Raw genomic sequence first — 25,851 nt, 5'->3', positions numbered from 1 at the left:
GAGCCACACCCCGGCTGGGCTCCTGACCCGCTCCCATCCCTAACCCAGTTCCACCTGCTTCTAGGAGGGCGTAAATATATTTCTGTGGTCAGAAGGTGGTGCCACCTGAAGATCCTGAGCGGGTGACATTTGGGGGCAGCGTGGACCAGAGGGATAACCTAGGCCTGAGGTATATGAGAACGAATCATGGAAAAGAGCTTTGGTCTGAGGTGTGATATGAAGACACTAGGCCTAACGGGGTGACATTGACTGGCAAACCTGTGTGGCATCCCAGTTCTGTGAGGGAGCATGTTCATGATGAAGGGACAATGTCCCAGGTTGAGAAATGTACTCTGCATAACACACCACACACACACCCCTCCCTCCCCTGGCATCCAACCTCTCATGCTGCTGCAGCGCCCCACAGTGACAACACACATACACACACACCCTGGCGTCCGGGAGAACCGTCTTCAACCGTGACCCAGTCAGACGCAGCTAAAGGACATAGAGACCCCGAGAATGAGAAGAAAACCTAGGCATCGTCCCCTGGATGAATCCATCTAAGGAATGGGAACCTCGTCCACAGCCCAAACGTGCAATGGGCAGGTCACTGGGGACACAGGCGTCCCCAGCTGCCCTCCGCACCTGGCGCGACCTCCAGAGCTCCAAACGACGTTGTTTGGAGCCAGGCGCCCCCTGGTGGTCATCTCCTGCGATGTCACGGCAGTGCAATCTGGGCGCACTTTCCTAAAACCTACAGTCGTTTGGGCATTATAAAGTCTCCTGACTTTCAGAGATTATGACTTGCAGATGGTAAAGCAGTGAAGCTGCAAGCAAGAGGTGGCTCTTCATGTCACCATTTGTGTCACCGTGATACTACTGGAAGCCCCTCCTGTCCCACTCTAGAAGCTGTGTTCAAAAACCAAGATGGAAACTTTGGCTAATGGAGCAGGTGGTTAGACCCCTGGTGTTTGTGTGGCAATACAACCCGATCTCGAAGTTAAAAAGTTGTGTTCAATCTTTTTAAAAAAGAGAGAGAGAGAGAGAGAAAAGAAAAGAATACAGTATGGGATTCAATAAATAAGAAAAAAGGTTACAAAATGATGCCAACTTTTTCCTTAATATACAAGAGAAAAGGCAGGTTTAGCTGGGGTGGAGGCTGTCCCTTCTCTTCCTGGACCAAGGCCTGGGATAAAGGAAGGCCTCTGTCAGCAGCTGGGACTTGAGGGAGATGCAGAAATGGGTAAACTAAGGAAGTGGGGAAACAAATGGAGGTGTAGAGCAAGAGGAAGACAGGATGGGGTCCCTGGCTGCCTGCCTGTGCCTCCCACAACAGGTTAGAGGGCAGCCCGGTTCCTGAGTTGTGTATCCAGTTACTAGTGGTGGGGTCTGACCAGCGGAGAGCTGTCCCCAGCCTACCCTGTGACCTTGGTGCCCAAGAGAAGACAGGCCCTGGCTTGACAAGGGTATTTGGGGGTGAGGTATGTGGCAGAGGCCCAAGACCTCTTAATATCCTTCAGAAGGGGTGAGGCATTTGTGCAGGGAAGCTTGGGCTGGAAGCACAGGGCAGTGGGACAGGACCCCTGAGCTGTGAGAGAGGGAGAAACACAGTGGGTTTAACTACCCTGATGTGAAGTCCCCAGGCACCTGGCTGGGCTCTGGAGCATCTGCTGCACTGAATTTGAGGCCTAACTTCATTCTGCCCCTCAGCCCTTCTCCTGGACGTCCCAGCTAACCCTTGACCTGGGAGAGCCAGAGCTTGCTTCTGCCTTGCGAGGTGCCCGGGCACACACTCCCTGCAGGGGGCTAGTTAGCAGTATGGCTTCGGATCCTCAGATCTCCCATTTGTCTGCACACTCCTAGGCACACACTTGGAATGGTGTCACCCTCTGCCTCCCACCTCTGTGACTTAATTTGAAGTAGCCACGGGGCCTCCTGTTTGAGGAAGGAGGCCAGGGGACCCCCATACTCCCAGTTTTCTGCAGTCCCTCAGCCAAACCGCTCCCGAACCAACAGCATCAACTTCTTCTTCCCCTTGTAGGTCTGTTTAAGGTTCTCTAAGAACTGTGCGAACTGGAGGTGCCCATCTGGTGCCAGAAGGAAGGTCTCTCGAGCTTTTCCCAGGAACTCAATGAAGTCACCATAGTGGCGTGGGCTAATGTGGGTGAGGCGAGAGTGGCTGGTGGTTATATACGCAGCTACCGCAGCGTCCAGGAGCTGGCAAAGTGGTGCCCTGTCAGTCCCAAGTGGTTTGGTAGCTCTGCGGGCCCCCAGCGGGCCCAGTCCAGGTGCGGAGAGCGTCCAGCGTCGCAGAATGTCTGAGAGCATCGGTGCACAGTGGATACTTCGGATGATGAGAGGGACAATGGCCGACAATTCATGCCGCCCCAGTGAGTGGCTGAGAGAGCAGGCCCACAGCACATCGTTGACTGCGGGGTGGCTGTCTTGGTTGAAGGCGATACTGAGTTGTGCCAAGGCTAGCGTGGCCAGCTTGTAGGCCCGCAGAGGCAGGCCTCGGTGCTCCATGTATCGTGCAACTGTGAAGAGGTGGGCGTGGCCGAGGCCACCGGCTGCAGCATCCAGCACAATCTGGTAGGCAGCCTCGAAGGCTGCATGGTTCTTTTCACACAGGGTCAGGGCTGGCAAGGCGCAGTTCTGGGGATCCTTCATGGCGCACTGCAGTGCCAAGGTGCGGGCACAGGCCCAGAGCTCCTCTCGCCCCGTTGTGTCTAGCTGCAGTCTCAGCAAAGTGGCATGTGTGGTGCCTGTCACTGCCACTATGGTGACTGCCTCCACTGGGGTGAACAAGGAGTACCAGTTCTTCATGATACTCATCAGTGCTGGCGGGCCTGGGCGAGGGGAGAGGGGAGAGGGGAGAGGCAGAGTGGGTATTTGTGCAGCAAGACCCTGCCATTTCCCTTCTTACCCTCTAATCACTGGCTCTGTGTCTTCCCGGCTTCACCATGCACAAACTGGTTTTTTGTTTTTTTTTTTTTTTTTTTGGGAGGGGGGTCGTCAATCTCACTATGCAGCCCCACTTGGCCTCAAATTCAGAGATCCACCTCCCTCTGCCTCCCAAGAGCTGGGATAACAAGTATGGGTTATGATGCCCAATTGTTTTTGTTTGTTTTTTTGTTTTTGTTTAGAAAGACAAGGTCTCCTGGGGCTAAAGGGATGCTTAGTGGTTAGGAGCACTGGCTGCCCTTTCAGAGGCCTTGGGTTTGGTTCCCAGCACCCACATGGTGACTTATAACCATTTATAACTTGAAGGGATCATCTGGCCTCCACGAGTTCACATGTGGCATACAGATATACATGCAGACAAAAACACCCATACATATAAAATTAATTAAATTTTAAAAAACCAGACAAGTTCACATAGTCCAGGCTTACCTCAAACTTGCTATGTAACTAAGGATCAACTTCTGGTCTTCCTGCCTCAATCCCCCAAGTGCCGGGATTAGTCATGTCCCACCATGTCCCTCTGGACATGCTAGACCTACAGTCTATCAAATGAACTACCCCCCAACCCTTCCTTTTTTCCTGGGATGGGGGAGATAGAGTCCCAGCTAAGCCACCAGTCTGCTGCTGAGCTCATTATCAGCCCAGGCTGTGTACTGACTCCGCCTCCCAGTGCCTGGGGTCCAGTTGCACCACCATGTCTGGACAGGAAACTTCCCCTTTTCAAAGGAGCAAGAGTGGCTGGACTGAGTGGAAATCATGGAGATGGCTGGGACCCCTAAATAGTTCAGCCTGACCATCCACCTGACTGCGTTTCCATCCACCCCACCTGATATTCCCTCGAGGGCTGGTTAGAGTTGGTAACAGGAAAGGAAGGGCCTGCTTCGGTTGTTTTTATCTGCTTGCTTTGAGGCAGTTTTACTTTGACGCCATGGCTGTCCTGGAACATTCTATGTAGGTCAGGCAGGCCTCAGACAAAGGTTCGCCGGCCTCCCGCTCCTTCCCGAGTGCGGGGGTTAAAGGGTTGCACAGCATCCAGGCAGGGCGGGTTTTCTGGTGCCCATCTGATTTCCTCAGTGACCCCTCCAGGTACTTACCAATCTCCGTGGCACAGCTAACAAGCCAGCGAACCATCTCCCTGCGCCGCCACGTCATCGTGTTAAGTGTCATCCGCATCACCTGGAGGGAAAGGGGAGGGGTCCTCAGAGTCCTGCTACAGCCGATGGCTTAGGACCGAGGAGGCTGGAGGCAGAGCTAGTGTGGCAGGCCTGGGTGAGGTATCTCTGGCCTCCGTTTCTGGCTCCATGAACTAGGGATAAAAATACAGCCTGGGAGGAGGGGCTGGGAGAGGCTCAGAACCACCTTTACCTTCAGCTCCAGGGGGATCTGATGCCTCGAGGACACCCACACATATACGTATACACAGCACAAGTCCTCTCACATACCTACACACTCTCACACAAAACTAAAAATGAAATCGTTAAACAATCAATGTGGAGTGATGGCAAATGACTTTAGTCCCAGCACTCGGAAGGCAGAGGCCAGCAGATCTCAAGTTCAAGACCAGCCTGGTCTACAGAGTGAGTTCCAGGACAGCCAGGGCTACACAGAGAAACCCTGCCTGGAAAAACCAGTGGAGAAAATAAAAAAGAACTGGGAAGATGGCTCAGGTAGTAAAGTACTCGCTGTGCCAGCACAGACACCGGGGTTGATCCCTGTATCCATGTATCAGGGGCTGGGGACATGGCTCAGTGCTGTAAATGTTTAAGTCCTCTCCCCAAGGACTCAAGCTTGGTTCCCAGCTCCCACGTCCCAACTCCAGCTCACGGGATACCCGTTTTCTGGCTTTCTTGAGTATCTGCTGTGCACATGCTTATGCATCCATACACACACACACACACACACACACACACACACACACACACACACGCATGCGCATGCACATAAATAAAAATAAATCTTCAAAAAGGAGACTCTATTGCATGGTGGTGCTGTGAAAATGAAGGTGAACTGGACGGGGCTCTCTGCAGTATTACTGACTACCTCTGAGGTGCAAGGCCTCCTCAAAGTCATAACCAACTGACCAGGCTCTCGTTCTGGAAAGTTCCCATACCACAAGTGAGAAGATTCATTCCTGCAGTCCCAAAGCACATGACCTTCAGCTCCTGCCCTCTGTGAATTGTAACCTTAGTAAACCTCTTACATGTCTGTCTGTCCTAAGGCCCCAGCCCTGAATCTGCCTGTGTGAGCCCCTAACACTGGTCTCTTCCCTCCAGTTGTTTTCCCCTCACTGACCCTAGAGCTCTGCAGGGTCTGGGAATGACAAGTCCTACTGTGCAGGTTGTCCTAAGTGGGAATGACAAGTCCTACTGTGCAGGTTGTCTGACTTGTCTCTTCCATTGTGTACGTGCCTCAAACCCACAGTGTGCCTGCATGTTGAGGTCAGGCGGCACCGGTAGGGGCTACTCAGGAGCTGTCCATGGTGTTGTTTTAAAAAATTTTGTTTTTTGGTTTTGGCACATGCCTTTAATCCCAGCATTTGGGAGGGAGAGGCAGAAGGGTCTCTGAGTTTGAGGCCAGCCTGGTCTGTAAAGAGAATTCCAGGACATGCAAGGCCACACAGAAACCCTGTCTCCGGCTCCTCTCTTCTCAGTGTTTGATCATATGTACATGTATGTGAGTATGTGCAGTGTGTGCAGATGCCCTTGGAGGCCAGGGGAGTTGGACCCTTAGAGCTGGAGTTACAGGTGCCAGTGAGCTGGCGGACATGGGTGGTGGGGACTGAACCTGGGTTCTTTGCAGAGCAGCAAGAGCTCTGAAGCAGTGAGCCGGCTCTCCAGTCCCCGTTGTGGTCTCACCGGCGGGGCTGCACTGGTGGATCAGCCAACCCTAGGGTCTGTCTCCACCTCCCCAGTGCTGGGGTTACATCCTTTTCTTCTTCAAATTTCTCTGGGTTTCTCGGATGTCCTGGAACTTGCTCTGTAGACCAGGCTGCCCTCAAACCCAGAGATCCACCTTCCTCTACCTCCCAAATGCTGAGGTCAAAGGTGTACACCAACATACCCAGCAGATTACAGGTTTTTTTACTATTATATTTTTAACCTGGGTTCTGGGCACCTAATTTCCCCTTCAAGTTCTTTATTGACTGAGCCATCTTGACAGCCGCTCTTAGCTTATTTGGTCTTTTTTGAGACAGGGTCTGTGGCCACACACTGGCCTCAGTGTGGCTCAGGTCCTTCCACTAAGCCTCCCCAGTACTGGGATGGCAGGTGTGCAGCACCACATGAAGCTGTTTGTCACATATTTATAGTCCCTGGAACCATCTGAGGCTTTGTCCTCAGTCCCCACACCTGTCTAGCCTTGCGATGAACCCAGATATCTATCCTTTGACCGCTTACCTATGGGCGGCACGCGGACTTGGCCTCAGCCTTGCCGACGCAGGAAATGATATTCAGCCATAGCTCTCGATTACAAGGCTCAACTCCAGGAAGCTCTTCACCTGAGCTACAAGCCCATCTAGCCTTACTGTACGCCCAGTCCCAAGGATGTTCCTTACCTGCTGAGCCTGCTCCACGAATGGTCCTTACTTGGTTTGTTTGTATTTAATGTGTACGGGTGTTCTGCCTCCATCTGTGTTTGTTCACTGACAGAGGCAGGAAAAGGGCAGCTGACCCTGATGTTGATCCTGTAGAGCCTGCTGTGAGCTGCCCTGTGGGTGCTGGGAACTCGTCATGGGTCTTTTGGAAGAACAATCACTTTAGTTGTTGAGACATCTCCAGCCTTACAGTTTTTGTTTTAAGCAACAGCACCAAGAGGCAACTACAGGTTCTATTTCTTTCTTTTTCTTTTTTAAAAATTTATTTATTATATATAAGTACACTGTCGCTATCCTCAGTCACACCAGAAGAGGGCATCAGATCCCATTACAGATGGTTGTGAGCCACCATGTGGTTGCTGAGAATTGAACTCAGGACCTCTGGAAGAGCAGTCAGTGCTCTTAACCGCTGAGCCATCTCTCCAGCCCTATTTCTTTCTTTTATGATTAAAGAAAAAAAATTTTTTTTTTTGGTTCTTTTTTTTCGGAGCTGGGGACCGAACCCAGGGCCTTGCGCTTCCTAGGTAAGTGCTCTACCACTGAGCTAAATCCCCAGCCCCAAGAAAATTTTTTTTTAACTGGGGATGGAATAGAGAACCTAGTACAAACTACAGCCCTGCAGTCACATCCGGCATCTGAGCTGGGCTTTTTTTTGTTTCATTTTGTTGTATGGGTTTATTTATTTTTGAGACAGGGTCTCAAATAGCTCAGGCTAGCCTCCAACTCTCTACGTAGCCAAGGTTGAGCCTGAATTTCTGACCCTCCTTCCTACACCTCCTGAAAGCTAGAAGTCAGGCTTATGTGGTGCTGAGGCTGAAACCCGGGGCTTAGTGCATGTTAGCGAGCGAGCACTCTACCAGCATTCTCAGCCTCTCTTCTGTCCCTTCTTGTGGTCTAGCCACTAACTCAATCAGTCCTGGAGAAGAGTCCCATCACAAGCATCAAACCTACAGCGATCTCTTACCACCTCAATTTTGGTCTCTAACTCTACCCTCGGAGGTGTAACTTCTGTCAGCCTTTGCCCCAGGGGCAGGGTTCCCGTTCAGCCCCCCTAGGCCACAGCACCCCTGCTGATGGTCGATGAAGTACCTGCAGGCCAAGCTCCAACGCGATGCCCAGCAGCATGGTGTCTGGTGGTGCGTTGGCTGGCGTGGCTGTCTTGCAGGCATCCTGTGCCAACTTGAAGAGCAGAGCTGGGGAATGGATGTTTTGCTGGACGGAGCCCAGAACCGCATGCAGCCACTTGGTATCTCCTGGGCAGAGGGAGGAATAGAGGCCACTATTGGAACACTGTGGAAGGGGAGCTGAATGACCCCCTCACACCAGTGCTGCACACTGGACCTCCTGTGGACGTCAGGGAACTCAGCAATGCTTCTGCAAAGAGGCAGCTTTAAGAGGCTGCATAATTGTTAGCTTTCCTCTGTGTGTTTGTAGGGCTGGGGGATAGACCTATGTGTGTTAACTGTGTGCTCTACAAGCCAGCTTTACTCCGATCGTCACCACCGCGATACATTCTATTCTCCCCTCACTCTGCTCCAGTCACACGAGTCTTCCGTTTATCACAACTTCACAGTGTTGGGAATGGAACCCGGGTGTCATACATGCTAGAGCAGCACCCTACACTCCAAGCCATCCCTGGAGGATTCTAGGCAGGGGCTCTGAGCTGCACCCCTCCCCCACTGCGTCAATCATCTTGTTCCTCAGATATCACAGCTGTGACCCAGCCTCAGGGCCTCAAATGCTCCTGAAAGACGTTTCCGTGAAGATTCAACAGCGTCACCTTCTCCTTCCAGTTATCATGTCGGAAACCCATGATGAGATGGACTGCCCGGTCAGACGGTCAGAGGCTGGGGCCCCGGGAGGGCTTGAGCACCCTTGTCAGAGACAAGGAAGAACCTTCCGTTTCCTTCCCTCTCCCACCATCTCCACTAAGTGAGTACAGTATGAGTAAACCAAGAAGGGAGCCCTCACTGCCACCCGACCCTCCTGACACCGTAATCTTGGACTTGGCCTCTTACTCTGTGAGAATCACACCTACGCTGTCTCGCTTGCGTTACTGTGTTACTGCAGCCCAAGCACAGCTCTGCCCTCACAGGGGTTTACGTTCCAGCAGGGAGCTGGGAGTGTGGCTCAGTGGCACAGTGCAGGCCTTGCTTACATGCGTAAGACTTGGGTCCCACCCTCTGCACCACAGGAAGAAAGACAAGGTTGCCTGCTTTAGTGTCCTGCGTGACACCAGTGCCACTCTCTTTGTGCATGGTGATCTCCTCCGTGTTTATTGTCTGCCAGGTGTGTTTGTGTTCATGTGAGTGTACACATGTGTACAGAAATGTATGTGGAGGCCAGAGTCAAGCTTGAGTGACATTCCTCAGGTACTGCCCACCCTTTAAAAAAAAACCACATTCTTTTCTTTTTCTGTGTATGGTGTTTTGTCCAGTGCCTGCAGAATCCAGAAGAGTGTGTTGGGTCCCCTGGAACTGGAGTTACAGATGGTTGTGAGCAAATATATAGGTGCTGGGATTTGAACCCTGGTCCTCTGTAGGAGTAGACAGTGGTCCTAACCACTGAGCCACCTCTCCAGCCTCCCCCCAGCACTTTTTGAGACAGGGTTCCTCACTGGCACAGAGTTTAAAATTATGATAAGCAAGCAAGTGAAGGATGAGTGAGGGTGGGAAATGGAGCAGGATGGAGAGGAAGTGAAGGGACACCAGGACACTAGAAGGATGGCTGTCAGTGCCCTCACCTTTGGCAGCGGTCAGCATGGTGGACGCCAGCTCGCACTGGCGGGTCTCCAGGTGGCCAAGGATGAACCAACGGGGGAAGCGGTTACTCATGATGGAGTCCAGTGGGTTGGGCTGAGCTTCTCCTGCTGGGAATGTTGTCTCTAGCACGGGCAGCCTGGAGTAGGGGAGAGGAAAACACAGAGAGAGTTGCCACTGCTGTCTCCACAAAGAATCTCCCAGTGAGGAGCTGGGCTCGTGGGGGAAGCCTCCTTCTGTACAGTCTGGCATGCCAAAGGCCCTGGGTTCCATCCCCAGCACCATAACCAAAAATGTGGCTGGGATCTGAGTGGCTACTGTTACACAGAGAAGAGATGCATCCTGGGAAGGGAGGGGAGGAAGGAGAACTTGTTGAGGTGCCAGGGTCTGAGTAGAGCAGTTGCCTACTAAGCACAGCACCATGCATTTGGTCCTTTGCTCCAAAAACAAAAGAAAACAGAAGCTTGTAGATGGTTGCCATGTGAGTTAGCTCAACTGTCACAGGAAGCAGAAGTTCTGAAGTTCCTTGGAGACTGAAAAGAGAAACACACACACTCACATGCACATATACACATACAAATGCACACACACATACACATGCACACACATATACATGTACATACACATGCACACACACATGCACACACATATACATGTACATACACATGCACACACACATGCACGTGCACACACATATACATGCATACACATATACATGCACACATACATACACATGTACATACACATGCACACATATACACATGCACGCACATACACATGCACACACATTACACATACACATGCACACACATTACACATACACATGCACGCACACACACACATGCACACACACATGCACACACATACACATACACACATACACATGCACATATGCACGCACATGCACATACGTGCTCAACCCAGCAAGCTCACTGCAGGGTGCATGTCCACAGTAAATCAGCATGTTAGAGAGACAGGGTGCTTGCTGCTTACAGTGCCACAATTCACAATGGCCACAGTGTGACAGTCAACGAATGTGAACACAATGAACAGCTACAGAAAATGTCACCCCCACACAAAGGAATGCTCTTCAGTCACAGAAGGAATGAAACAACCACCAGGTGCAGCCACATGTTGGAACATTCGGTGAGATGAGCCAGGCGCAGGGAGAAAGACCACAGCGCTTTAGTCATGAATAGGAGCTAGAGCAGACATCGAGCCAAGCATGGCGGCCCACACCTGCCCCAGCAGCATTGCAGAGGCTAAGGCTGTAAAGTTGAGAGTCTCAGGCCAGGGGCTGGAGAGGTGGCTCAGCGGTTCCGAATCCTTGCTGCTCTTCCAGAAGACCTGGGTTCAATTCCCAGCAACCACATGGCAGCTCACAACCGCCTAACTCCAGCTTCAGAGCCTCTGACACCCTCACACAGACATGCAGGCAGAACAGCAATACATATAAAGTAAAAATAAATAAATTGGGGGCTGGAGAGACGGCTCAGCGGTTAAGAGCACTGACTGCTCTTCCAGAGGTCCTGAGTTCAATTCCCAGCAACCACATGGTGGCTCACAACCATCTGTAATGGGATCTGATGCCCTTTTCTGGTGTGTCTGAAGACAGCTACAGTGTACATGAATACATAAATAAATTCTTTAAAAAAAAAAAAAGAAATCCTATCTCAAAACAAAAACAAAAACAAAAAACCAAAGACAAACAAACAAAACCCCCCAAACCCAACAAAACAAAACAAAAGACAGAGAGAGAAAAAGAGAGAGAAAATGTATTTAGCCAAGTGTGGTGTTGCATGTCAGAAGAATCATGAGTTCAAGGTCAGCTTTGGCTACTTAGAATGTTTGAGGCCAGCCTAAACTACATGACACTCTGCTTTGAAACAATGACATAGTCAGAGAGGAGAGACATTTAGATGCCCTGGGAATCAGCCAGTTTGTGCCTGGGAGAAGCTGTGTCTCTGTGGTGGATACACCCCCAGTATTAGCCCTTCCTCTAGCTGGCTCCAACCACAGGCCACAGGGAGCTCAGAAGTTACACTTCCTTCACAGACCCCATCAGAAGGGAAAAGCACACTGTCACTGTAGATGCTCTGGAACCAGTATGTTCTCAGGGAGCCAACTGGGTTCTGCCGGCCAGGCCAGGCCAGTGCCTGGACTCCCACACAGCCCTTCTGCTCCCTCCACTAGCTTAAGATTTCTTGCCAGGTTCCCTCAAAGCCCACACGTGAAGTTACTGTGTTCAGTCCAAGTCCTTCCTCTTTCTGTTCCCTTCTCCCTGTGCCCTGGAGGGCCATCTGCATGGGGCTGAAAGAGTCCTTGTCAGCTCCTCAGCTCCACTTCTGTTTGTGCTGCATTTGCAACCCCCAGCACACTATTTGGTCCAGTTAGGGCAGAAGCATTTGTTGAATGACTTAATGCTGACACTAACCTATATGTATTTAAACATGAATAGAAATATAACTGCTAAAAAACACATATGTTTTATAAGGGCACTGCTGGGTGCTGACCCCAACCTTACAATATCTAGGCAAACCGTAACTGCTGAGTCATATCCCCAGTGCAGGATATGGGAGACTTAGCTACCCAAGTCTCCACTGAGCCTCGGGGAGGCTGAGACACCCTCCTAGGAAAGCCTGAAGTTTGAGCTGGTTTGGGGTCCCTCAAGTTTACTGTATCATATCTTTCCATTTTACAGTAAAACACACACCACCGGGAGGCCGCAGGTCCATTAAGTGGACAGAGACCTGGCTTGGAGGTGGGACTCCTAGCCTCTTACTCCCTTCTCTCAACCTTACCTCATGGCTCGGAGCGCCAGGCGGAAGGCCAGATCTGGGTCGTGGGGCAGCAGCGCAGTGAACAAGTATCGGGCACAGGTGTGCATGGGTACACTCTCCCGGAAAATCACTTCTCCAAAGCCGCTGAAAGGGCCTCCTACAGAGACAAGGTGAGTTCAGTTTCCACTCTCCCTGTGCTCCCAATGCATGTGGAGGAGCAGAAGAAAAGAGGGGTCCCTAGGCAACACTGCGTAGTGAGGGAGCAGGAGAATACAGGATGAGGAGGTGCACCTGCCCTAGTCATAGCAACAGGGGGGTGAAGACTTAGCAAAGAGCCAATAGGATTAGACTATGGGCGGGGCTAGGATATGGGGCGGGGTTTACGATGTGGTGGGCTGATGGTCCTAGCACCTTTGGACCGCGGAGTAGAAGGCTGAACCCAGGCGGCAAGGCCTCATAGCTGGTCCCACACGGCTATACGGGTGGGCTGAGGGTGGGCTCACCTTCCAGCAGCAGCCCAGCCTGCTTTCGCAGCACCTGCACCAGCCGCTCGTCCAGCTCAACCTCCTCCAGCAGGGCCAGTAGCTGTTCTTCATTGCGCACCACTTTGTCCTGGGCGTACAGTCCCTCCGGCAGGGCCCGCTGCTGCCCTAGCCCCAGGAGCGCCACTTCCAGTGCCAGCGCCAGGTAGGACTCTCCAGGGCTCCCCGGCACCGGCACGTGCTGGTAGGCTAGCTTTCGCTTCTCTGGGGCTGAGTCTGGGGAAGACATCCACAGCTGCTGAGGTCTAACCACCCACCTTGGCCCCAAGCTTGGTGACAGAAGTGGAGAGAGGCTCAGACAGAGTCCCAGCTCTCTTAGCCTTGTCACTTCAAGCACTGGCCCTCCAGTAAGGGTTTTCAGGGTGGGTACCTGGGAAAAGAGAGTGAGGCTCCTCCTCCAGGCGACAGGCCTCCAGCAGTGCCCTGCAGAGGCAGCCAATGGGATCCAGGGGGTGGCCCACCCAACCTTCAGCGCTTGTGACACCTGTAGCACCTTTCTGGAGCAGTTCTGCAACGGGAAGGGGGGGGGGGGAATCTAGCCACCCAAGCTCTGGAGGCTCCCCCTCCCCTCCCTATGCCTGGCAACCCTACCTGCCAGCCTGGGGGCTGCCCTGCCTCCCTGCAACAAGCAAAGCAGTGGCCTCTTCTAGCCCCACCCTCCCCGTTTCTGGAGCCAAGCTCCAAGGTTTCTCGGCCTCCCGAGGGGCAATACGAATGTTTCATGATGAACACCCAAATGTCCCGCAGGGCCACTGTCCACTGACCTTCACTGACCTTGGAACAACGCACCTCGCCTGAGCTCTATCCCCTGAGGTAACTGGAGATTCCCTCTGACTCAATCACTCTAGAGCCTACTCCCTTACACTCCTCAACTCCATCAGCTTCACTGCAAGAACTCAGCCGGTGCCTTCCTTCTGTCCCCGGACTTAGTCACAGCATCTTTCCTTTAGTTCAGTGCGACTGGTGCATTTGTTTGTGCGCCCGTGGTGTATGCACAGGCACGTGTGCGCATGCCCTGTGCGTGTATGGATGATGAAGTTCAGGGCGGGAGCCCTCCTCCAGCCGCCTGTATCTTTTGATTCAGGAGGCTCTTCAGCGAGACCTCAGCCCTGGAGCCTGACTTGCTGCCAGCAGTGCCCTGTGAGTTGCTGTCTTCAACTCCTTGCACCACGGACCAGCAATGTGCCCGGGTTTTTTGTGGGTAACAGGTGTCCAAACTCAGACCCTCAGATTCTCTTGCTTGCACAGCCAGCACTTTACCTGCTAAGCCCTGTTTTTAATTTGTCTGTCTGTCTGTCCGAGACAGGGTCTCACATGGTCTCGATGGGCTTTGATCTCTGACCTTGAAGTTCTGACTCTCTGGCCTCTACTTCCTGAAGGCTAGGATCTGAAGCATGGCAATGCTGGCCTTACAGTGCTGAGGTATAAAACGCACGCTAGGCAAGCCCTCTACCTAATAAACCACACCCTTAGCCCACGTTTGTGTATTTGAAACACAGCTTGATTTGTTGCCCATGTTGTTTAAAAGTGAGCAAATTCTATATCAAACAGTTCGGTCTTCTAGTTTCTCTCTTTCTACCCTGCAAAACGTATCTTGAGGGTCACGTAGTGGAAACCTGCTTACTACAGTGTCTGGAAGCCTCTATATAACCAGCCTGCCTTGCATGAAATGTGGATGAATGGAAAGAATGCCGTCATTATTCCGTGGCAATTGCCCTGTGAGTAGGGGTGACCACGGCAAGGTACAAACTGAGGTTCTGGAGGCAAGTTGTGGTGTCTCTTGGGAACTGGCCCTAGAGTTGTCCATGGCTGCTAGCAGTTTGACCCAGTCCCTCTCTCTTCTGTTCTTTCTCTGGAGACCCAAGGCTTCAGGCCCTACAACATTCTTCTCCCACAGAACTGCACCTGACCCACTGAGTTCTCCCACCACAGTGCTCCAGATTCAACCAACAGTACTCGCTTATGCTAACATCCTTTCTGCCTGCGACACTAAGAGTCGCAGAGACCCTTTCATGGCCGGTGCGTGCCTTGGGCCTGTGTCCCCACTTACCTTTTTTCTGCTGCTTGTAGCTCTCAAGCTGGTGTCGCCGCTGCAGCCGCAGGGTGTTGATTATGGCACATGCCAGTCGCAGAGCCTTGTGGGGATAACCATGGGCACGCAAAGTATCCACCCGTGCACAGGCAGTAGGGAAAGGTTCGCCTAGCCAGACAGGGTGGCCCTGAGGGTCAAGGGTTGGCTTGTCACCTCCCATATTGGCAGTGAGGCTGGGGCCACAAGAATCACTGGCCAGGATCCTCTGTAGGTGGCTGTCATTCCAGTGCAGCTCTCCAGCCTGCAGTGCTCGGCTGAAAACTGTCCGGCGGGTGCTGGTGGCCATCACCTCCTCTTCGTCCTCTAAGCCTGCAGGAAATATGTTCGATGTGGTAATGATGGGACTGGCAGTCAAGCTGGAGCCAGCTTCTCCCCTCAGGTGCCAACCCGGGGCTCCACCCAAGGCAGGTAGTGGATGTGAATTCTTTAAGCAAATCTGCAAAGGGAGAGGAGAGCTGACACCTGTCAGAGCGTGACACACAGGTGAGATGTCTTCTTCCCTGCTCGTCCCTTCTCCCCTCATCTCTCACTCCTCCCTGACCTCTCTGCTGCCTTGTGTCGTGCTTCCATCTCCCGCTTTACTTGCCTCACCCACACTCACATCACTGCCCCTCCTGCTGGATTCCTATCCTTTTCCCAGGCCATCTTCTCACCGATCCTTTGCTAAGGGGAGGCCCAGGGAGGCCCAGTGAGCACCGTCTCTCACCCTCTCTCCCCGGTCACAGTGCTGTGACAGAAGTAGTGATGGATTTGTTGAAAACAGACAGTAGGGCCCCTCCTACCTGTCCTGGAGGTTAGAGCAGGCTGTAGGCTGGGGATATCCAAGGCATAGTTGCCCTCTTCCAGTGGGCACACGTCTAGCTTGTCCCATGTGCCGAGCAGCTGCAGCCAGCCTGACCGCTCGTCCGGTTTGCAGTGTGGGCTCAAAATGACACAGACCCACAGAGCCCCTGAAAAGCAGACAGAGACTCAGAATCCAGGCCCACATCATGAACACAGGCTGACAGGCAGATGCGGCCTGACCATGTGTGCTATCCCGAACGGGGCTGCAGCTCAGGGTCTCCTCATGTTATATAAGGAAATAAAACAGGGCCAGTGAGAGGGCACAGCGGGTCAAAGTGCTTGCCATCAGGGCTGATGACCCAAGTTCAGTCCCTTGGACCCACACATGAAAGGAGAGACCTCCACAAAGTTGTCCTTTGACCTACACGTACACTATGGAATGCCCACACACATACACCATAGAAATAGAAATGTAACTCGGACGTGGGGAACTGAAGTCTGGTAGAGAAACTTCCCTGGTTCTAGGTCACACTGCATGTGAACTGCAAGTTGGGACTCAATCCTGTTTAGTGCCTAGTGTGATTTTGTATTGTTTCTTTCTCCTTGTCCACCTTGTCTTTTATCATCTGACAGAGGGCACAGCAGCCAATGGGTAAAATACTGTACAAATTCAACCCACAGCCTGGCCTTTCCTTTTCCCTTGGAGCTCTCTTCAAGTGACTATTAAGTTAGCATTTGTCTTTGCTCTTGCTTTGAGGTGGGGTGTCACTCCGTAGCCTAAGCTAGCTTAGAACTTATCACTCTCCTGTCTTATCCTCCAAGGTGGGTATTTCCAACTAGCCCAGTCATATTTTCACATTTTTGAATGGTAAGGAAAATACTAAAAAGAAAAAAAGATTATTTTGTGATTCGTGCAAACAATATAAAGTTCAAAGAAAGCAGAGTAGCTGCAGGTTGTACATGCCTGTAACCAAGCACTCGGGAGGCTAGGCAGAACGGAGCCAGCCTGGGCTATGCAGAACAAGACGGTCTAAAAACAGAGTGTCCATAGCGATGTCTTTTTTTTTTTTTTTCTTTTCTTTTCTTTTTTTTGGAGCTGGGAACTGAACCCAGGGCCTTGCGCTTGCTAGGCAAGTGCTCTACCACTGAGCCAAATCCGCAACCCCCATAGCGATGTCTTATTGGAATACTTCCCTACGTGTTCTGTAGTGTACATATGGTACTGTATGTCATGTAACCGTGTGCATATGGTACTGGGGGTGATCCTGAGGCCTTGTTCCTGACACAAACATCCAACCACTGGTTGCACTCCACCCAATGTGACAGAGGTCTGGCTGTTTTCCTGCTACACTGGTGGGGCCCGACAAAGCTGAAGACACTATTTAGTTTTCTCAAATTGTAAGCTGTGGTGTAGCCTAAAGTCCTTAGCCCCACAGGAACGGATCCAGCATCTGCTGATTCTATGAACCACAGATTGAATCGAAAGGACTTTAGAAAACAAAAACAAAAAACTGTGTCTCTACTAGATGGGAACAGCCATCTTTTTGTTATTTTTCTTCAAACAATATGATGCAACTGTGGCCCTGACCTTGTACTTTATGTCAGCTGGAGGTAACACAAAGGACCAAGTGAGTTCCAGCTCGGGGTGCAGGACATGCTTAGCAGAACCTGGGTTCTATTTTCAGCATCAATCAATCAATTAATCAATCAATCCAGCCATCTGTGGTGGTGACCAGTGAGCCCTCCAGCACTTGGGAAGCAGAGGAGGAGAGACCAGGAACTCAGGGTCATCCCTAGCAACACTGTGAGCTTGAGGTCAGCCTGAGCTACGAGACCCTGAATCCAACCTAAACTAAACTGTATAGAAACAGTATGTCCGACTCTGTAGCACTGTCTGGCTTTATGTCAGGGTCCTGGGCATCCCAGATGTCTGTGCCTTGGAGGATTTGGGACTGATTTCCCAAGGACACCATGGGACAAAGCTGCACAGCACTTAACCATCCATGCGAGCATGGACCCTCCCATCTCCCTGCTATCTGTGAACACAGCCACCCACAATTGGTGGAACTGGAACTCAGGGTTTCATGCATGCTAGGCCACTGAGTTTTATCAAATAAACATATAGCATTAATCACTACTGCATATTAATCCCAGGACAGCCAGAGTTTTGTGTTTTCCTCTCTCTGGGTGGCTGGTTGTGTTGGAAGTGCCTGGTAATGTTAGGTGGAGGAAAGGCAGAGGGCATGGGTGCTCACAGAATGGGAGCCAGGGGTCAGGCCTCACCTAGCTCGTCCCACAGTTGTCGGCACTTGTCTGTCATGGCAGCGCCCTGCTGTCGCCACAGGGCCAGGCGAGGGTCCTGCAGGAACTGCTCGGTCATGAGGATTAGCATGCGTGCCCCATTAGAGTCCCGAGCCCGAAGCATCTCTCGCACCTGTGCAGAGATGTGAGAGGTAAGAAAGGCAAGTGCACTCTGGGACTTCCGCTCTGCCCATCCCCACGCTCTGCCCATCCCCAGCCTTGGCACCTTGCTGAACATGGACCGCAGCTGCTGGCTGGCCCCATAGTGGCCACCGTTGGACAGCAGCTGCTTCACCTGCTCTTGGATCTGCTCCTCATCCAGATGCCAGCAGTTGGCATCTTCTGTGCCTGCCCCTGCCGTGGGATCTGGGGCACCTGCATTGAACAGACAAGTGTAGAGTGAGAAAGAGGGTGTCCACCCTTCCGTTCATCCAAAGCCGATAATCTATCCCATCTGAAGCAATCCCACCACACCAGCAATCCACCTATCAACTCACCACCAAGCCGTCTGTCCCTCCACCCACTCGTTTATGCAACCATCACATTCCCTTCCATCCACCTAATAGTCCATGAGTCCATCTGTCCATCCACTAATTAGTCCTGAACACTACGAGTCCATCCGTTCACTTAGTCAGGCACTTGGTCTATTCATCTATGGAAACTGTGCGTGTATCCATTCATCTTCTACAAAACAACAGGCACTCATCCATTTCCTCATCCGTCCTCTTACTGGACACCGCCCACCCGTACTAAGCCAGTGTCTATCCATCTCCTCATCTCCATACCAGTTCCTCCACACCACATCCCATATACGGCCTAGTTCACCAGTCTTGCCTCCAACCCACCTACAATGTGTGTGCTCACCCTACGATCCACCTACCCATCCTCTGACTTGTCTCACCACCCAACATATCTGGCCTCGGATTTAACTACCGATCAGCCATGCTGTCCACTCACTGAGCCACTCCAGTACACAAACATGCTTCCTCTCAAACCTATCACTCCCACATGCTCCTCCCAGAACACCTACCCATCAGTCCACGGTGTATACACCTACTGCTCTGTCTGTCTGTCTGTCTGTCTGTCTGTCTGTCTCTCTCTCTCTCTCTCTCTCTCTCTCTTTCTTTCTTTCTTTCTTTCTTTCAGTTTTTTAAAGACAGGACCTCACTCTGTAGTTCTGGCTGTCCTGGAACTCACTATGTAGACCTGGCTAGCCTCAAACTCACAGAGATCCACCCGCCTCAGGCTCCTGAGTGGTGGGATTAAAAGTGTGTGCCACTATACCTGGCTACCCCCTGGCCTTTCAAAGAGTTGCATCACAGTCATCTTTCCCCGCTGCCCTTCCGATGGCCGCTCCCACTCACTGCCCGGTACCGAGCATCTGCACTGTACCCATCTGCTCACTCATCCCGATGTTCTTCCACGGCATCAGCTCACCCTAGTGATGAACCGTAACCTCCTGGAATCCGCCCAGCATCCCATGACCCGAGTTAGCTCCCATCCACCACTCTTACCTTTCTACCATCATAGCCAAACAAACCAGCAGCAGACCCCTCCCTTCAACACCTCTGGGACTCCATACCTCATCCATAACTCAATGAGACTCACATTTAAGCCTTTTTTTTTTTTTTTTTTTTTTTTGGTTCTTTTTTTTTCGGAGCTGGGGACCGAACCCAGGGCCTTGTGCTTCCTAGGTAAACGCTCTACCACTGAGCTAAATCCCCAGCCCCTCACATTTAAGCCTTTAACCTGGATTCTGAGACACCTCACCCTGGGAGGGTACCTCACTCTGGGACTGACCCTTCTGCTCTTGCCTATGGCCTCTCCCTTCTCTTCTCCCTCACCCCTCTCAACATCAGACAGGGTGGCACTAGGTTTCAATCCACCTCAGCCTCCCCAGTCCTGAGATGACAGGCTGGTGCTACCACAACTTCCCTATTTCTAACTGTTCAGGTGCTCTGGGTCAGCCACCTCAGGGTGTGCCTCTCTCTTTGTGTGTAACATCCCCCAAAGCCGGACATGATGGCACCCACTCTGCTTCCTTCTGCATCACGGCCCCCGTTTCCCTCTATTCACCATGAACCAGGTTGATCTCAGAGCCCAGCAGGAGGATCTCATCAGCAAGACGCTGGGCGGTAGGTAGCACCTCGGTGTGGTGTGCGCTGATGAGGTACTGCACAAACTTCTGAAGCTGATCCCGGTTCATTTGTGACAGAGTCTCAGAGATGGGCAGCCGCAGCTCCACTTGGCGTGCGTGACGGATGCGGTACAATGACAGTGCCACCACATGGGCGCAGTAGAAGAGGTCTCGATTGTCACAGCCACAGCTCACAGATGTGATCTTGCAGCGGTCAAAGCTGATGGAGACGTGGTAGAGGTGCTCCGGCTCTCCTGGGCCCCCCAGTTCTCGAATATTCCCACTCAGGTGGAACCCTAAGACAAAACACACACTGTGGAGACGGGATCATCCCAGCAAGACCTTGATGCACAGTTCTACTGAGAAACCCAGTGTAAGTCACTTAACCTAATCATGCCTCAGTTTCACCATCTGTCCACACACAGCAACAACGATCACCTCATGTGGCTTGAATAACTCAATGAATTACTCATAAGCATTTAGAGTGGCTGAATAAAGTCGAGCCCCAAACAAAAGCCCTGTTCTTTTTTGGGGGATTGACTGGATTGTTCTTCACCTTGTTCATTTATCTTTGGTTTTTTGAGATGGGGTTTCTCTGTGTAGCCTTGAGTGTCCAGGAACACGTCTTTTAGACCAAGCTGGCCTCAAACTCCCAGAGATGTGTCTGCCTCCTGGGTGCCAGGATTAAAGCTGTGAGTGAAGTCCCTAAAGTGGCATTCCACAAAAGTCATGAAAGTAGCAGCTGGCCCCTTCTTCCTGTCCCAGCCTACAGCCAGGATAGGAGCTGTCAAAATGGTGGCACCCCATAGCTCCTCAGCCTGCAGCCTTCACAGGAGCTGTCCACAGTGACACATTTCCTTCCCTCTCCCCTACCCGCAGCAGGAGCTCTCCTCAATGATGGACACCTTTCCTGTCTCAGCCTAAGGCCTTCCTGAAATACCACTGCAGGAGCTGTCCACGGTGGCAACGCCTCCTCTCCAACCTCCCTAAGCAGCTCCACAGAGATGGCTCCTGAGCCAAAGCTGCCCGAGGCCTAGAAGGGCTTCTCACCCTAACCTGCTGCCGGATGCAGTGAAAACAGTGAAACTCACCAATCCTTGCACAGGAGAAGCCACCCAAGCCTGAACAAGAGAAGCCACCAAAGCCTGAATAGGAAAACCCACCAATCCCCTGAGCTCCCCAAGCTCAGGACTTGAAATCCCACCAATCCTCAATCTGGAAATTTCTGCCCTGAAAAGTGCCACCACCTCAGAAATCCTATAGTCCTGCCCTTTGTTCATTTCCCTGCTGTCCACTTCCAGGAGCAGAGGGCAGCCATCCCTAGATTCATCCGTCCACACCTGGACCCTCCAATAAACCTCTTTCATGAGGTTTTCTGCCTTGTGTGACTCTCATCAGAAGAAACCAAGAGAAAAAGAAGCGGTAAAGAGAAGAAGGGAAGAAGCAGACAAGTGGAGTGGGGCTGAGGCTCCTGAGATCCTCAGGTCAGCCAAGGACCCTCCCTGGGAGCTGCAACCGCTCTGCTGAGGAGACTTCCTCTCAGAGCTGTGTGGCCCCTGCATTCCCGTGTCTCAGGAAGCCCTTCCACTGGTGTACTTTTTTCCCTCAGAGCTTGAACTGAACGTGGACGCTGAGCAGCTGAACTAAGGTGCTCATGCTAGAACAGCAAACACCTCACAGACGAGCCATCTCCCCTGCGGCTCTGTCCTTACTCTGATGATCAATAAATGGTATTATCAACTAGGCAATGCTCTCACCAGCCCCCAGGTTACTATGGTTACAACAGCTTGAGAAGCTCAGCACTTCCTAAGAACAGGTCAAAGGCCCGTGGCACTTGAGGACAAGGCGATGATGGAGCAAGTCTTGGGCAGTCCTGGGTGTCTGTCAGGCTCATCCGACTGGTTGGGCAGCCTGATGAAACCTGCGTCATATAAGGCATGGCTTCCTCATACCAGGGGTGCCCAAGGGGCCTGTGGCTAGGTTATGCCCAGGAAAAGGGGTACAGAGGCTGCCAGGCAGGGTCACCCCGGCTAAGCCATGACCAGCTATCACAGAAGGCCAAGGATAAAGTCTGAGTCATATTTTGGCTCCATCACTACTGGTTGTTTCCCATGCTCATCTAAGGTCTTTCCTCACCTTCCTCCCTGTTTCCCAACTCCAGCCTTCCCTGGACCTTTTCTTCTACCTCAGAACTACCAGGCTCACTGCCTGGGGGCCAGAGTCTGTTTTCTCCTCTAACTTTTGCTCCTTGTCCTTACTGAGACCCCTGGTGTGGGACACCAATGCTGAGAGCTGACCCAGATGTGTGTGTTCTCTTTGGGATCCTCTGCCGGAGGCCTGAGCCCGCCCTCTTGGCCTTACACTTGTTTATGTCCTGTTCAGCTGGTGACTTTTTTTTTTTAAACTTAAGTCATTTTCCCCAGCAGCACACGGTAATTGTACACATCCATGATGTACAGTGTGGTAACTCAATATAACACAAGATGCTCAGAACAGGTAACTGGCTTTCCCTCCTCCTTTGACAGTGATTATTTCTGTGTTGGGAAGCCTCCAACTTCTTCCTTTTAGTTCTTTATAAGACACACAATAAATTTTTGTCAACTATAGTCACTCTACTGTTCAACACATGGCTGAAAACCTTTGATCACAGTCTCTCCTGGACACGGCTGCCTAAGCCTCAAACTCTCTCCCAGACATCTGTGTGACCAGCTTCTACCTGGGTTGAGCCACTGAGGCCTGTGATCGTTCTGTTTGTTGTTGAGACGGTCTCACGCTGAAGCCTTAGCTGGCCCGGACTCACAGAGATCCACCTACCTCTGCCTCAGGCCGCACTGGGCCGGTTTTGGTTTCCAAGCAGGGCTCACTGTGGAGTCCAGGCTAGTCATGACCTTGGGACCCTCTGGTCCCAGCCTCCTAAGCATGGGGCTATAACTGTGTGCCACCATATTCAGTATCAGCAGTATTTGTCCCTTGGCTTCCTCTGCCACGGCCTCACAGATGCCCTCAGGGTGAGGTCAGGAACTGGCTCTTCTGGGACCCTGCTTCCTCCTAGTTTCTCCACATTTTCTTTCATTCATCAGTTCAGTTGCCTGATATCCTTTGCCGTCAGCTCATGATCCTACTGATGGCTGGAAGCCCAAATTCTAGAATTGCCAGCCCTGTCTCAATCCCGATAGCGAGTCCCAGTCTGGGATCCAGCACTAGCTTCACCTCTCTCCTCTTCCTTTACCTGGGTCCTTCTGCCAATGCCTGGTCCTTCTGTATCCCCACTTTCTGGTTCACCTTCCTCTCCATGAGTCTCCCCTCAGTCCTGATCTCTGAGGTCTACTATATTCCTATCTATAGTACTTTTTCCTGCCTCCATTGAAACAGGATCTTACTGTATAAGCTCAGACTGGCCTCCCCATCACCTCCCAGTGCTGTATCCAGAGAATGCCACGGAATCTCACTCAGCTACACCTGGGCCTTAGAGCAGGCGGCTTGGAAAGTCCCCAGTCCCTGGCCCACCTCCGTCCCCCAGCCCCTCCCCTTCTCCGGGGTGGGATGCTCACTCACCCACTTGCAGCACTCGGTCCACAGCCCCACTCTGCAGCAGGTGCAGCCCACGGGTGAACGGTACCCGGGTGTCCTGCTCACCTTCTGGGGGCTGGTAGCCTAGGGATGAGTACATACAGATCTCTCGCTCACTCCGTGGAAAAGACCAGAACACAATGCGCTTCTGAACGGGTTCTGGCACCCGGGAGAACCGTTCCTCCACCTGTGGGAAGCGCTGGTGGGTTAGAAACCTGGGACAGAATCCTGGCTTTGCTGTTCATAAGCAGCACAACCTTGGGCACCACCTGACTTCTCTGAGCCTGTCTTCCCAAGTGCAAAAGAGCAATGTGACAGTCAACCACCCTTAGGAGATTGGGAAGATAAAATATGTAAAAGTGAACCATGCATGGTGGCGGGCGCACCTTAAAATCCCAACTCCTTGGGAGGCTGTACTTGTGCCAACTAGTTCAGCGCCAGCTTGGGTGACACAGTGAAACCCCCAGCAACAAAATAGCTTCCAGTACAATAGTATTTATTTACAATAGTGCCTGGCTCATAGTTAGCGTTCTAGAAGATTCCACAGGAAGTCCTGAGGGTCTGAGGGTCTGGGGTAAAACCCTCCTAAGCCCAGGCATTGTGCAGGGTCTAAGAATGACCGAGGACATGAGGTCCTAGCCTTCCCTCTGTTCACCCCTTACGGACATGGTGTCTTCAGTCATTCACAGGGACACAAGATGCTGAAACCACACCACTGGGTCAGCGTCACAGCCTCAGAGCCTGAGGGAGTCAGCATGACAGACTGAGAACCTGAGTGGGTCAGAGTGACAGACTGAGAACCCGAGGGGGTTAGAGTGACAGACTGAGAACCTGAGGGGCTCATTGTCACAGCCTCAGAGCCTGAAGGAGTCAGCATGACAGGCTGAGAACCTGAAGGGTCACCACCACTCTGTCAGATATGAAATGAACTCAGCTCTTCAGGATCCTAAACCAAAGAGCTAACTCCCAAGATCAGTTCCACCCTGGGTATTTTTCTCCCTGTTCCTCCCCTGAGAAAAGCCCCTACGACGGAAGGGCTGACCTGCCATGCCCTGTTGACTCCAAGGAATAGAACCAGCATTTGAGGCTGTGTTCCAATCTGAGTTGGCTAGTGACTGGCTGGGTGACCTTGGGCAAGTTTCTCAACCTCTCTGTGCCCCAGTTTCCTCAAAGTGAGAACAACTCCCAAAAGGGCTCCAGAAGCTTTCCAGAGTTCCATTAGCACCTGGCTGGGCCAAGGCAGATCTGTGGAAGTTCTGAAGCCAGTTTTGGGGAATACTCTGTGCATGTCACATAGGGTGAACAGCACAGAGGCCCTACCCGGTTTCTATGAGGGGGGGAGTCAGTGATTGGGCTCCTGACAGTTGGCAGATGACTAAGGAGGGATTTTCCGGTCATGAATCAGAGCCTGCTCAGTCCACGGTTAGTCCAAACCCATCCATCCTAACTCAGGAAGAGTTGTGGAGCAAAGTCAGACTGAAAGACAGCTGTATGGGACTGAGGGGAGCCTCTGCCCCTTCCCATCTTCTTGGGGGACCCTAAGGCAGGGAGAGGGGATTTTAGGGCTCCACCCACAAGTCACAGAGTAGGGGGTTCCAGGAGCCTCTGCCTATGTATCCCAAGCTTGGCTCTGGAATAGCTGGAGGGAGGGGGAAGGGTGGGAGGAGGGGCAGAGCCCTTCCCTCAGTGACCCTGCCTCTTGTCCCACAGTCGGGGGATCTGGAGAGGACTGGGGCTCTGAAGGCTGGAGTACAGGGATACAGGGGTGTCTTGTATAGGCCCTGCAGAGACGGGGGGTCTTCTTCCTGGAGGGTGGGACAGGGAAACCCTAAGGCAGGAATGGAGCACTGTGGGTCTCTGGGCTGGTGTCTTTCTTGGAGAAGAGATCTGAATCGGGACCGGGAGGGTCGCGGGCGCAGAGGCTCGGGGTGCCGGGCCCGGGGGGGGGGGGTTGGGGAGGGGGCGAGGTGTGAGGCCTGGGGCAGGCCGGGGCCTTACCTGCTCGAAGGCCCAGCTCTCGGCCACTCGCTTGGCGCTGAGGTCCAGCAACGGCTCGGGGCGACTACGACGGGCCCCGGTCCCGGGATCGTCCCCCGCGGGGCAGCCCCGGCTGCGCTTGGCCGCCGGGGGCTCCATCCGGCCGAGCCGGCCGGACGACGCGGCCCCTTTAAGACTCTTCACAACAATGAAGCCGTCTTAGCAGCCGCTGCCTCCTCACTCGAGGCCCCGCCCCCGCCGCCCTACTTCTCCCTTTCTATTGGCTGTCTTTGCAGACCCGCCTTCAAGAAGCTGCTGTTCATTTGACAACTTCCACGGCCGTCTTTTCGGTGCCATCCAATAAGAGGCCGC

At 52.4% G+C, this 25,851-nt stretch overlaps 1 protein-coding gene across 1 annotated transcript; it reads right to left on the bottom strand.

The window, feature by feature from the left end:
* Window positions 1-976: 976 nt before the first annotated feature.
* Window positions 977-25,694, bottom strand: Zswim4 (zinc finger, SWIM-type containing 4). Its single transcript, NM_001430442.1, is given in 14 exon segments — window positions 977-2,831; window positions 4,041-4,122; window positions 7,628-7,791; window positions 9,282-9,436; window positions 12,099-12,234; window positions 12,581-12,835; window positions 12,990-13,127; window positions 14,670-15,020; window positions 15,494-15,661; window positions 17,778-17,928; window positions 18,022-18,170; window positions 19,872-20,228; window positions 23,488-23,689; window positions 25,501-25,694. Coding segments are annotated over 14 exon segments (3,306 nt in total). The 5' UTR covers window positions 25,639-25,694; the 3' UTR covers window positions 977-1,971.
* Window positions 25,695-25,851: the final 157 nt, after the last annotated feature.

The sequence above is a fragment of the Rattus norvegicus genome, chromosome 19 (genome assembly GCF_021556685.1).
Source record: "Rattus norvegicus strain SHRSP/BbbUtx chromosome 19, alternate assembly SHRSP_T2T, whole genome shotgun sequence".
Classification (NCBI taxonomy): Eukaryota; Metazoa; Chordata; class Mammalia; order Rodentia; family Muridae; genus Rattus; species Rattus norvegicus.
The sequence above is the reverse complement of the archived record's forward strand: the minus strand, read 5'-3'. Positions and strand labels throughout refer to the sequence as shown.